General features: G+C 34.8%; 1 protein-coding gene across 1 annotated transcript in view; it reads right to left on the minus strand.

Annotated features, from left to right (window-relative positions):
• LOC101344709 (complement factor H-like) overlaps positions 1-15,161 on the minus strand; it is a 101,845-nt gene that overhangs the window by 53,212 nt on the left and 33,472 nt on the right. The window contains 2 exon segments of the mRNA XM_012555223.1: positions 7,662-7,838; positions 8,298-8,492. Of these exon segments, the coding sequence (XP_012410677.1) occupies positions 7,662-7,838; positions 8,298-8,492 (372 nt within the window).

Below are 15,161 nucleotides of genomic sequence, written 5' to 3' on the forward strand. Positions count from 1 at the left end.
CGCCTGACCCAAGCCATGGTATTTTCAGTCACCTCATATGCATGTGAAAGCTGGACAATGAATAAGGAAGACCGAAGAAGAATTGACACCTTTGAATTGTGGTGTTGGTGAAGAATATTGACTATACCATGGACTGCCAAAAAACGAACATATCTGTCTTGGAAGAAGTACAACCAGAATGCTCCTTAGAAGGAAGGACGGCGAGACTACATCTTACATACTTTGGACATGTTGTCAGAAGGGATCAGTCCCTGGAGAAGAACATCATGCTTGGTAAAGTACAGGGTCAGCCAAAAAGAGGAAGACCCTTAAAGAGGTGGACTGACACAGTGGCTGCAACAATCGGCTCAAGCATAACAATGATTGTGAGCATGGCGAAAGACCGGGCAGTGTTTCGTTCTGTGGTGCATAGGGTCGCTATGAGCTGGAACCGACTTGATGGCACCTAACAACAACAACAACCCAATCAGTGGATGAGCTAGTCATATATGCTTGTTTTATTCCACCACTATTCCATATTATATGCAGTCCTGGTATCACAGTGGTTAAGAGTTTGGCTGCTAACTAAAAGGTTAGAAGTTCAAAATCACTAGCTGCTCCTTGAAAACCCTATGGGGTAGTTCTACCCTGTCCTAGAGGGTCACTATGAGTTGGAATTGACTTGACAGCAACGGGTTTGGTGTTTTTTTTTTTGTATTCCATATTATTGAATGTGTACAAAGTGGAAAATGCTGGACAGACTCATGTTGTTACTATTATGGGTTAATCCTCTGGCTGAACCGACAGCCCTTGCTTTAGTGACTAGGTGAAGGATATGGTGAAAATTAATGCTAAATGAAAAGTAGGAGAAAGATTGTTGACCAAAAGGCAACCAATATGCATAATACAAAAATGAAAAACCTAAAATTGCCTTGGTAGCTTGTGAGAGCCTGAGAGAAAAAGAATATAATAATCTCATAATTATAATTACAAATGTCCATGTAAATGAAGCTATTTGTCTGCAGAAATTCCCCTTTTTCTGAAGCTGAAGGTTCAAACTGGGTTCTAGGAGATTATAAAAACATTCAATCTGGAGTCATCTATGTGATACATTTTAACGATTCTAACAAGACCTTGTTTGTATGAGAGAATCCCTTTGAGGAGGTAACTTGTGGAAACTGTTTCTCTCAAATGCACCGGAAGGTCTTTGTTCAAAAACAGAGCCTCAGACCACTGTGTAACTATAATTTAGATGACTATGTGTTGGATACACTAGAGATAAAATATTTTTGGTATGCCTGATTTGTCATAAGATCATGTACCCCAATGTCTTCAGAACTGGGTTTGGCAAACCACTGACTGTGGATCAAATCTATTTTGTAAATAATGTATCACGAAACACAGTCACACTCATTCATTTACATATTGTCTATGCTACAAGAACCCAGTGAAACAGCTGCAACAGAAACCATATGACTCACAAAGCCAAATGTATTTACTATCTGACTTTTTACAAATATTTAGTTACTATTTGGCTTCTATTCTGTACCATGTTTTTTTGTGGACAAAGGACAATAATCAAGGTGAAGAAAACTACTAAAACTAAATGCAATGTCAGTATAGGGTGTCAAGGTGGGCTTACATATCTACCGATAGCCTCAAATTTTCACAAATGGCATCTATGGGAAGATTTTTTACATATGCAAATTAGTGTATTTCAGGCTATCATCCATAGTTAATTAGCAATGTTACCCATGATTTGTTATGATCCACACAGTCAAATGTCTTTGTATAGTCAATAAAACACAGGTAAACATCTCTCTGGTATTTTCTGCTTTCAGCCAGGATCTATCTGACATCAGCAATGATACGACTGGTTCCACATCCTCTTGTAAATTTGACTTGAGTTTCTGGCAGTTCCCTGTGAATGTATTGCTGCACTTGCTTTTTGAATGATTTTCAGCAAAATTTTACTTGCGTGTAGTATTAATGACATTGTTCGATAATTTCCACATTTGGTTGGATCACCTTTCTTTGGAATAGGCAGAAATATGGATCTCTTCCAGTCAGTTGGCCAAGTAGCTGTCTTCCAAATTTCTTGCCATAGGCGAGTGAGCAATTCCAGTGCTGCGTCCATTTGTTGAAACATCTCAGTTGGTATTCTGTCAATTCCTGCAGCCTTGTTTTCTGCCAATGCCTTCAGTGCTGCTTGGATTTCTTCCTTCAGTACCGTCAGTTCCTGATCATATGCTACCTCTTGAAATGGTTAAACATCAACCAATTCTATTTGGTACCTTGAGTCTGTGTATTCCTCTCATCTTCTTTTGTTACTTCCTGCATCGTTTAATATTTTCCCCATAGAATCCTTTGATATTGCAACTTGAGGCTTGAATTTTTTCTTCAGTTCTTTTAGCTTGAGAAATGCCGAATGTGTTCTTCCCTTTTGGTTTTTTAACTCCAGGTCTTTGCACATGTTATTATAATACTTTATCTTCTTGAGCCACCCTTTGAAATCTTCTGTTCAACTCTATTACTTCACCATTTCTTTCATTTACTTTAGCTACTCGTCCTTCAAGAGCAAGTTTCAGAGTCTCTTCTGACATCCATTTTGGTCTTTTCTTTCTTTCCTTTTTATCGACCTCTTGCTTTCCTCATGTATGATGTCCTTGTTGTCATTCCACAGGTCGTCTGGTCTTCAATCATTAGTGTTCAATGCATAAAATCTATTCTTGAGTTGGTCTCTAAATTCAGATACTCAAGGTCATACTTTGGTTCTTGTGGACTTGTTCTCATTTTCTTCAACTTCAACTTGCATATGAGCAATTGAAGGTCTGTTCTGCAGAAGAACCTTGGCGTTTTTCTGACTGATGATATTGAGCTTTTCCATTGTCTCCTTCCAAAGATGTAGTTGATTCAATTCCTTTGTATTCCATCCAGCAAAGTCCACATATATAGTCACCGTTTATGTTGTTGAAAAAAGGTATTCACAATGAAGAAGTCGTTGGTCTTGCAAAATTCTATCATGTAACCTCCAACATCGTTTCTATCACCTAGACCATATTTTCCAGCTGCTGATCCTTCTTCTTTGTTTCCAACTTTCTCATTCCAATCACCAGTAATTATCAATGCATTTTGATTGCATGTTTCGTCAATTTCAGACTGCAGAAATTGACATCTGACTGTGTGGATCACAACAAATTATGGATAACACTGTGAAGAATGGAAATTCCAGAAAACTTAATTGTTCTCATGAGGAACCTGTACATAGATCAAGAGACAGTTGTTTGAACAAAACAATGGGATACAGCATGGTTTAAGTCAGGGTAGGTGTGCTTCAGAGTTGTATCCTTTCACCATACTTATTCAGTCTGTATGCTGAGCAAAAAATCTGAGAAGCTGGACTATATGAAGAAGATAGGGGCATCGGGATTGGAGGAAGACTCATTAACAACCTGCGTTATGCAGATGACACAATCTTACTTGCTGAAAGTGAAGAGGACTTGAAGCATTTACTGATGAAGATCAAGGACTACAGCCTTCAGTATGGATTACACCTCAACATAAAGAAAACAAAAATCCTCATAACCAGACAAACAAGCAATATCATGATAAATGGAGAAAAGACTGAAGTTGTTATGGATTTCATTTTTCTTGGATCCACAATCAACACCCATGGAAGCAGCAGTCAAGAAGTCAAAAGATGTATTGCATTGGACAAATCTGCTGCAAAGGACCTCTTTAAAGCGTTAAAAAGCAAAGATGTCACCTTGAAGACTAAGGTGCACCTGACCCAAACCATAGTGTTTTCTATCACCTCATATGCATGTGAAAACTGGACAATGACTAAGGAAGACTGAAGAAGAATTGATGTCTTTGAATTATGTTGTTGGCAAAGAATATTGAATATCCATGGACTGTCACAAGAATGAACAAATCCATCTTGGAAGAACAGCCAGAATGCTTCTTAAAAGCAAGGATGGTGAGGTTTCGTCTCATATACTTTGGACATGCTATCAGGAGGGTCCAGTCCCTAGAGAAGGACATCATGCTTGGTAAAGTAGAAGGTCAGCAAAAAAAGAGGAAGACCTTCAACGAGATGGACTGACACAGTGGCTGCAACAATGGGCTCAAACAAAACAATGATTGTGAGGATGGCACCAGACCGGGCAGTGTTTAGTTCTGTTGTACATAGGTTCACTATAAGTTGGAACTGACTCGAGAGCACCTAACAACAAAACCACTCATACGGAGTCCTGGTGGTGCAGTGGTTAAGAGCTTGGCTGTTAATCAAAAAGTCAGCAGCTCAAATCCACCAGCCACTCCTTGGAAACCATATTGGGCAGTTCTCCGCTGTCCTATAGGGTCGCTATGAGTTGGAATCAACTCATCAGCAAGGAGTTTTATTTGGTACCACCCAGATAACACTGTCCTGGGTAAAAGAACATTTTTCAGCCCAAAATATATTCTTATATTTTATTCCATCAATAAGAAATTAATGGTTTCCCATTTTTTGTAGATAATCCAACATTGTTCAAAATGCCAAAATTATCTCAGCCAAAATTGGCACAGGCCAGGAGTTTGAGGAAAAGTCAATTTTAACTTTCATGAAGACATACATACTGAGGAAAACTAGTTATTTACCCATGTTAGGTACTTAGAAGGGATATTATTTTAGGAGTTAGGAAAACAATGGTATGCAGTCTGTTCAGATAACTCAACTTTAGAACCATAGGTAAAATTAACTCAATGGACGGTACAATAGCATGATAGGAAAAATAGATGGATGAGAGTATTCATGCTGAGCCAAAGTTGTTGGTAAGCCTGCCCTACCAGAAGGAAGTGGAGACAGATCAAAAACAATGAGTTTTGAGATGGGATTTTGGCACACAAGAAATGAAATCAGAGAGACTTATGATTCCCCTAGTCTGTGGGGGTCTATAAAAGGAAAATGTAATTTACCTTGGTGCTCTCGACGTTCCAAGGCCCTGACATAAACAAAAATCAGATGAACCCAATAGTACAATTAATTAGAGCTGGAAATTGATTATATTTGACTAAGATTTTACTAATGGAGGGAAGGGGACCATTACTTAAGATAAAGAGCACTGGGGACCAATATCACTCCAACCTTTCGGAGCAGTGCTGTGGGGAAGACTAAGTGGAAAAGGGCACAAGATTACTCTCTTCTGAGATGAAAATTGTCTGTAACTTAATAGGATTTATGGTCACCAGAGTGTATGTATTTTTAAAAAGTCATTGTTTACACAGTAAATACCTGTGAATTTTATTTTGCTCAATTTATACCTTAATAAAGTTTAAGAGTGAGCTCTTTGAAATTAAAATGGAATTGCTTAACATTTTTAATGTGATTGAGTTACTAGAAAACAAAAATGAAAGGAATCTCTGAATAAAAAATGAAATATGAAAAAATATTTAATATTCAAACAGTATCAAGCAAAATAAAAGAAATTCAAGACAGAAAGAAGAGAAAAAATTAAGAAGGATGAAAAAACAAAAGTGGCACTGAAGAAATTCAAAGGCCATCAAATGGAAGCTAATTCTAAATTTTAAGCAAGATTAATAGTATTAATATTAATCTTTTGAATACTCAAATCACCAAAGGTTAAAACAACATTCTCAAATGGTAAATAAATAAATAATAAACATATGTATAAGAATACATAGCTACAAAATTCTCATAAGCAAAAATACATAATAGAAAACAACTAGCAGAAATTCAAAAAGACTTAACGTCATGGATTCAATTGTGTCACCTCAAAATATGTGTCAACTTGGCTAGGCCATAATTTCTAGTATTGTATGATTGTCCTCCATTTTGTGATCTGATGTAATGATCCTGTGTGGTGTAAACTTAGCCTCTATGCCTATCACTATGTTCCTATTTAGGAGTGAGCTGTCCATTATGTTAATGAGGCAGGACATAATCTACAGTATTAGGCTGTATACTGAGTCAATCTCTCTTGAGATATAAAAGAGAGAAGTGAGCAGAGTGGAGAGGGACCTCAGTCAAAGAGCCAGAAGTGGAGCCAGTCCTTTGGACGCAGGGTCCCTGCACTGAGAAGCTCCTAGAACAGGGAAGATTGATGAGTTTCCCTTGAGTCGACAGAGGGAAAAAGCTTTCCCCTGGATAAGGCACCCTGATTTTGGACTTCTAGCTTCCTAAAGTGTGAGAGAATAAATTTCTGTTTGTTAAAGCCATTCACTTGTGGTATTTCTGTTACAGCAGCACTAGATAACTAAGACACCTAAATAATTTTTTAAACATATAACATTCATCAATAGGAAGACTCAATATCATAAAGGTATCTGTTTTCCATAAATTGATCTGGAGGTCTAAGACAATTACAATATGAATCTATGTAATGTTTTAGAAGGAACTTGCTAAGTTGATTTAAAATGTATATTCAGACCAAATGCCCCCCCCCCAAAAAATAAGAAAATGATGAAGAAAAAATATTAGGGTGAAAGATTTTGAGTAGATGTTCAGATTTATTTAAAATTTCAGTAATTAAAACAGTATACTAGCACTGGAACATTGTATTTAAAATACATTTAAAAATGTATTTACTTATGTCAAAGATTAGAGAACTCAGATGAATAGTCATTATGTAATTTATAATATATGGGAAAGTACAATTACAGATTACTGGGGAAATGTTGAGTTTTTCATATTTTTTAAGAAAAAAAATCTGATTATTGCCATGCATAAAAATCAACCCAAAATGGATTGAATATATAAACAGGAAAGGTGAAACATTAAAAATTCTAGAAACAAAGTATAGCATAATCTATGTCCTTGATGTAGAGCAATGTTCCTTAAGTAAGACACAAAAAGCAGTAATCATGAAGAAAAGCCTAACACTGAATGTAGTAAAAGAAAAGAAAAATGGAAGCCATAGAAGAGGAGAAACTGCTTGCAGTACTTATAAGGGAAAGAAAATTAATACTCAGAATAGACAATTCCAAAAAATCAATATGGAAGAAAAACCCTAAAAAAAAAATTAAGAAAAACATCAATGTATTTCAAAAATTAGATAAAGTAATTGTCAATAAACACATATATGCTCAAATTTATTAATAAAAGAAATGCATATTAAGACTGTAATGCTATAACATTTTACAACCACTCAACTTGTAAATATTAAAATGTAACCTCAATCATTAACAAGGATGTAGAGCAACAAGGAACAGTTGATTTAAATGTATATTGGTACAACTATGGAAAACAGGAATCACCTTCTTAGTGTAACATCACAATGTCCAAAAATATCAATTCCTAGCTATATATCCTAAAGAAACACAGACATATAGCAGAAATATATATTGAATTATTGCTTAAACACATGAATGATATTTTTGGCTAGAATTTTATAATCGTTCTGAGTAAACTGATTTAGTGATTTCAATGTAAATATTATATGTAGCTTATTTTTATCCACAGGTAATACATTCAAAATTATTCCATTGTATTCTTAACTAGTATCTATACATAGGCTCATTTATTTTGCTAAATATTTATCAAGAAACTTGCATATACATACACAACTGGATAGAAAACCAAATAGTTTCCATTGGCAAAACAAGAAGTTGATACATGCCTTTTGCCATGGTTAATATATACCAGTCTTATAAAAGCATAAACCTTCTGGGATCTTATTTACTGACACGGATGCATCTGCGAGGAGGAGACCAGTCATACTCTGTATAAGCAATGGTGCTATGTCCATTCTGAAGGCTATAGCCAGGATTGCACTGAACACCTACAGAATGACCCTCTAAATGATGTCTTCTTGAATAATGAGAATATCCATTCTCCACATGATACAAATAGCATCTTTCTAAGGATCATAAAAATAACAAATGAAAAAGTAAAAATAAATGAAAAATATGAATTTGGTCAAAATAGTGAACTAAAAATTATCTTTACAATTTTTAAATAGAATGTGTAGGAACCTAAAAAATAATGTATAAATTAAAGGACAAAGGGTCATGCTACTACCAAATGCTGTTAAAAAAAAATCAATATTCAACCCTATTTATCTTAAGTTTTTATAGTTAAAATATGTACAAGTGTAGCTTAGAGACATTTTTATAAAGTGCCTGTCTTTATTTCTCATTGGATTTGCATGAATAGCTACTTAAAAAGAACAGACCTATTCTGATCTCTTTTTGCTATCACCACTCTTCCTAACGCCCTGGTTTATTCCTACAAGAAGCAATCATAACCACTACTGTGCTCTCTTCTTGCCCCTCACTGAAAGATTCATACGTATATAATTTTAAAGAGGTTTACTTACTGAGGCATGGGACATCTGGTGACCATCCTTCTCTTGTGCATTTTATGTAACCCCCAGAGTTTTGTGAAGGAGTCACAAAACCCCTATTACAGTAGTAGTAGTAATATTTTCCTATGTCTACTGGAAAGTTTGATCTATAATAATCTTCTTGGTGTAGATATCCATTTTTTATTTCTGGAAAATCACAAGGCTTTACTTGGAATAAAAAAAATACAAAACAGTATAAATAACATTTTATTTTAATAAACGATCAAATTAGATTTAAATTTTTCATTGATAAAGTATATTCTCTTATTACCATAATTACACTCATTCATTACATTAGGGATTCTAGAACACGACAAGTTATAGAAGTCAGATCACTGAAGTACTCCTGGAGAAAGTCTTTGCTAATAAGGATGAAATTACATTTTCTATTATATAATGTATAAATTTATATGCAGACTCTCCAAGAAGAAAATCTCACAGACTCATTTAATGTAGTCTCCTTGAGTACACATCTCCCTAACCTTGGTTGATTAAATAACCATCCTGGTTGAAGACTATTCTTTCTTGCTAATTTTACCTCTTATCTGTCTTCTCTCCTTTTTTTCTACCATCCCCATCAGAAATCAGAGCCTTGCCTTCTCTTCCCAAATCTACTCATATGGAAGGGATATAGTTTTCCTTTATTTAATGAGAATAATTAGACTAGGAGTATTTCTTCATATCCAAATAGTTAAGAACACGATAAAGTTTTGATTGTTTATTTCTAATTTTAATTCAAGAACGGGGTGTTTCTTTAATGTCCTACAAATTATCTATTTTTAATCGGGGCTCAATTCAGTTGTGTTTTATTCAGTTATTCTTACATTTAATTTGACTTATATGATTAAGTGCTATTTTGCTTTTTGAAAGTTTAACCTTCTATTTTGCCATTTTACAGGATGTTCTAAAGGTAATTTAGTACTTTTAAAACCAGACTAGAATTAATTTCTTCCGGGAAATATGATTCTCCTATTTCATAAAACTTATGTAATGTTTTTTAAAATGTTTAAAAACATGCACACACAATGCTCAGCTCTTCTTAATCATCTTTCTATCTTGAGTTCACTGACCTGGTTTCTTTTTTATTGGTTACAGAGTTTTCTAAAATAGTTTCTACAGATGTGTTATAAGGATAAAAACTTTGAATGCATGCATTTTTATTGTTAGTGAAGGAACTTGCACAAACAGACTTAAATAACATTATCAAATCCACCATCAAAAAATTATTAAAATTAGTTATCCCTGGAAATTAAAGAATAAAGCTCATTTAATCATATTCTGTTGATAAATCATGTTCAGTGAGGTATCCTAAATCTCAATGTTGGTTCAAATGGTTAACAGGCTCAGCTGGTAACCAAAACGTGAGCAGATTGTGTCAACCCAGACACACCACAAAAGAAAGTTCTGGTGTTTTACCTACAAAAGTTCAGCCATTGAAAACCCTATGAAGTACGGTTGTACGCTGACCAACACGGGATCACCATTAGTCAGCGCTGACTCCATGGCAACTGGTGTTTATGGTTTGAGTATCATTGGAGGTTTCATTTATATAACTTGGAAATACATGAGTATTGAATTTTAAGAGAAAATGACATTAATTGTAATAGTATCATAATAAAGAATTCATAAAGATTGTAAAGAAGGAGTAAAACATGATAGCGTAAGTAAAAAATCTTAAATTTTCTACCAAATAAAAACCTCTCAGAAAAAAACTATTAAAATTAATAAACAAAAAAGATAAAGATTCTACCAGTTATATTTGTTATGTTTTAAGATATTATTCTTCAATGGAAGAACTGTTTTCAAATATAGAATTAATGTTGTAGTTGTGTGCCATTGAGTCAATTCTGACTCATAGCGGCCCTGTAAGACCGTGTAGAACAGTCCCATAGGGTTGTCTAGGCTGTGGTCTTTACAGGAGCATAACGCCAGGTCTTTTTTCCAACCAAGTGGCTGGTGGGTTTGAATCGATGACATGTTGTTTAGCAGTGGAGCACTTAATATTTATGTTAATTAACATAGAAAATATTAATTACTATATTATGATAATGAAGGAGGAAAAATCAGTTACTTAAGTCATAGAGTTGATGGTTTCAAATTATGCATTTGTTTATATATGCAAAAATTGCCAATGAACTCAGAAAAATAAAATATATTGGCATTACACTAGAAATTAAGAATATATTTTAAGTTTTGCTAAATGAGAGGATAATGTTTATGGTTTTTAACAGCTTTATTAAGGTATAATTGCTATGCAATGTAATATTTAAAATGCACAAGTTGAGAGGTTTTGACAGATGAATCTGTAAAACCATCTTCAGAAAAAATCATCAAAAATCTATTACTCTTAAAAATGTCCTTGTATTACAGATAAAAAATTCCCAAAACATTTTCCAATATGAATGGCATCTCTTGTGACGTGTTTTTTAGTTAAGGCTTTATGAGCATATTCACACTTCTCAATAATCAGTGTTGAATGACTTTTCACGTTTTGGAACTCAGAAAACAGAAATATGATTCATTTTATTTTCCTTATGTTATTCTGAGATAGTTTCCCCTAAATGTGTATTTCATTACGATATCAGAATACAGATTATTCCTACCAGTTGATTCATTCAAAACTATAGATACATGAAAGTAGATATGACACAAAGCTTCATTTAAGAGGGAAACTAAATGTTAAGCTCTGTTTTTAACTTACCTTGTCCCTCAGCACAGGACACCCACAAGGTGACAAGGATATTGATTAGAAACAGCATGTTAGATGTTCCCAATGATATATAAATACCCATATACCAGTTGTGTTGTTTTGGGTTTGAAATCAGCTTCATTAACAGTTATCAAGTGTGACTCTAAATTTAAGTACACTACACTTTAGCTAAGTAAATTGATGTCACTAAGTAAATATCAAAGTTCAATGAATTTTGCAAACTCTCTAGATAATTCTTAACAGTGGTTTCACAATTATTTCTTTAATTCATCATCTGTTATGCATGTGTACAACTTTCTGGAATGAATTGGCTCCATAACTCTAACTTATTTAAATAAAACATTTCTTGAAAATAGGTCAACATATTCATCAGTCAGCTCTCACAATCCAAGCCATGTCACTAGAACTTTCTTCTGTCCTGTACTTCCTTTCACCCAACTGCATTACTTAGGGGTCTCTGAGAATCAACCAGGGTATTTAGACCCTAGTCATCCATCTGAATTTTCATGGGGTTATGGAAGCAAACTTATTATTATTTTTTTTTTTAATATCATCTCATTTGTGTGACTGATGATACAGAATCCTGGGGAAATAAATCATTATTATGTGACTAGAAAAAAGAAGTTCCTGTCTGATTTTTTTTCTTTTTAACTCACAGTTGATCACACTGGCTAATGCAAGTGTTCTAGCACATTCTTAATATTAAAACAATCTTTAACTAAAGTGCCTGAGGCACCTTTTTTATATGGCACAATATATTCTGAACACATACAATGATTTCCCTTCTAGTGAAGCCTCACTTTCCTTTAATTGGACCGTCCTCTCACTGACTTATTAATTGCTTTTAGTCTTTATTTTCATATATATATATTTAAACTTACATATACATATATATCTTTCCAAATATATTTATCTTGTTTAAAATATCCTTTACTATAAAAATTGTTTTCAGATATTACTACTGAAAGCATAGTATTACTATGAAGATGGAGAAGACATCCAGAATAGCTTATAATCTGACTAAACTTTTTACAAATAATAATTATACACTCAACATGAAATAAAAACATCTAGCTACTTCAATGACCAAAAGCAAGAAGAAATTGGAAAGCATCCAACCTTTGAAAGAATAAAATCAACCTATGAGATCCATATTTTCCATCTTCTCAACTGAGGGCACACACAGTCCTCATGGTACATGGATGACAGAGCTGAAGCAGAAATGAGTAGTCTTGTTTTGTGTTAACTTAAAGGGCTGAGTCTGGCTAGAAAAATACGTGTCAACTGAGGAGAGAAATACAGGAGAAAAGGAAGCCCTACCAGGGAAATCCTCCAAAATCTGCACACAACCGCTCCTGAAATTATTTACTGACTCTGCAAGGAGCATTGTGAACCCCAAGCAGTTCAGTACAAAGCGACTGTAGAAGAGCTGAAAACCTTAAAATATTCAACTATTCCCAGTGTAGGGGAGAAAGAGTTTGGAGTTCAGGGCCAGAGGAGCTTACTGATTTCTCATAACTTTTTTTGAAACCCAGAATGGGATATGTCTTAGGAGTACCATGTCCCAGTAGTTGACTAAAGACAATGCACTTGGACTAAGACAAATCTGAAATAGACCCATCCAAGCAAAACTTAAAATCAAGACTTCACAGGATAATAGTGAGCCACTAGGAATAAAGCTATGAGAAGAGAGTCAGTATTTTTCAGAGGAAGATGCAAGAATGTGTAATTTCTACCATGTACTATTCACAATATCTGGTGTAGAATTAAAAACTTGTTAGACTTGTTTAACACTGTGTGGTAGTGATCAATGGAACAGAAGAGTCCAGAAATAGACCCACACATGTAAATCATTATTTTTATAAACTAATGCAATTTGATGTGGAAAAAAATAAAGTTTTTCCCAGAAATGCTGGAGCAACAACTGGGATTTGGGATGGTAAACAAAACTGAAACTTGGCCTCTTTCTTACACCAAATAAATTGATTTAAGTTGGATCATAGTCCTAAACGTGAAGTTAAAAAGGTAAAACTTCAGATGAAAGCATAGTGGAATATGCCCTGTTGGTGGTGGTAGACTAATATTTCTCTTAAGAAACCAAACAGAATGAATTATTTTAAAAAATGATATATTGGACATCAGTAATAATTTTAAATCATGTCCATCAAAATGCATAATCATAAAACAAAAAATAAAAAAGTCTTAGATTGGGAGAAGATATGTGTAATATATCAGACAAAAGACCCATATGTATCATATATAAACACCTAAAATATTACAGCAGTCAAGCAATCACCTCATAGATTCACAAATGTGTTAAGTATCATTACTCATCAGTGAAACACAACATAGAAATTCAATTAAATATACTACACACAGAATGGCTAATGTTTAAAAGTCTGGCATTTCCAACTTTTTTTTTTTTAATTTTTTTATTGTACTTTAGATGAAGGTTTACAGAACAAATAGTTTCTCATTAAACAGTCAGTACACATATTGTTTTATGACATTGGTTAACAACCCCACGACATATCAACACTCTCCCTTCTCGACCTTGGAGGACCTTTTCTTTGGTGTAAAATATATATATCCAGAGTTACACCATTTTGAAAGTTTCTACATGTACGATTTAGTGACATCGATTACATTCTTCCAGTTGTGCTGTTCTCACAATCCTTTCCCAAATTATTCCATAACCATTATCTTCAACTCACTGTCCTCTAGGCTTCCCATCAAACCTTTTGAGTTGCTGTTGTCAATTTGATCTCACATAGATAATTCTTTTTTTTTTGGTACCTTAGATTAAGATTTGCAGAACAAATAGTTTCTCATTAAACAGTTAGTACACATATTGCCCTATGACAATGGTTAACAACCCCATGACATGTCCACACTGTCCCTTCTCAACCTCGGGTTCCCTATCACCAGCTTTCCTGTCCCCTCCTGCCTTCTAGTTCTTGTCCCTGGACTGCTGTGCCTCATTAGGCCCATTTTATTTTATAGGGTTGTCCAATCCCTGGCTGAACAGGGAACCTCAGAAGTGACTTCACCACTGAGCTAAAAGACGTCTGGGGGCCATACTATCGGAGTTTCTCCAGTCTGTCAGGCCAGTAAATCTGGTCCTTTTTTGTGAGTTAGAATTCTGTTCTATATCCTTTTCCAGCTCTGTCCAGGACCCTCTATTGTGATCCCGGTCAGAGCATTCACTGGTGGTAGCCGGGCACCATCTAGCTGTGCTGGACTCAGTCTGGTGGAGGCGGTGGTAGCTGTGGTCCATTAGTCCTTTGGACTAATCTTTTTCTTGTATCTTGTTCTCTTCATTATCCCTTGCTCCCAAAGGGGCGAGACCAGTGGAGTATCTTAGATGGCTGCTCACAGGCTTTTAAGACCCCAGACGTGACTCACCAAGGTAGAATGTAGAACATTGTCTTTATAAACTGTGTTACACCAATTGAGCTAGATGTTCCCAAGACCATGGTCCCCACAGCCCTCCGCCCAGCAATTTAGTCCCTCAGGGAGTTTGAAAGTTTCTATGGAGCTTCCATGGCCTTTCCTTGTACAAGTTGTGCTGGCTTCCCCAGTAATGTGTACTGTCCTATTCTTCACCAAAGTTACCACTTATCTATTTAGTCCCCCCCCAACTCCTCCCATCCCTCGTAACCAACAGATTGTTACTTTTTGTGTGTAAACTTTTACATGAGTTTTTACAGTAGAGGTCTCATACAATATTTGTCCTTTTGTGATTGACTTATTTCACTCAGCTTAATGTCCTCCAGTTTTGTTCCTCTTACTCTCCTGTGCTGAGTTCCTTTTGTTTGTGGATTTTTTTTCATTTCTTTTATTTTTGTAGGTTTTATTTTTACTGAGATTTATGTTTTTCTTCTTTATTTTCATGAGTAGGTTTGTTAACTTTCTTTGTGGTTACCGTGAAACTTACCCTTATTTTCCTAGATTTGAACCAGTCTATTATTACTTGGTATCGCTTGACTTCCTCTCCATTAGAAGATTCTATATCTACACTGTTTATTCCCTCTTTTATCATTCTGATGCTGTTGTCATTTACAGATTAACCTCTCTGGTTCCCCTTTGTAATTCTTTTGGTTTTGCATAGTCCTTAAGAGTTCATT

Source organism: Trichechus manatus, unplaced genomic scaffold (assembly GCF_000243295.1).
Source record: "Trichechus manatus latirostris isolate Lorelei unplaced genomic scaffold, TriManLat1.0 scaffold00035, whole genome shotgun sequence".
In the NCBI taxonomy this organism is placed as follows: Eukaryota; Metazoa; Chordata; class Mammalia; order Sirenia; family Trichechidae; genus Trichechus; species Trichechus manatus.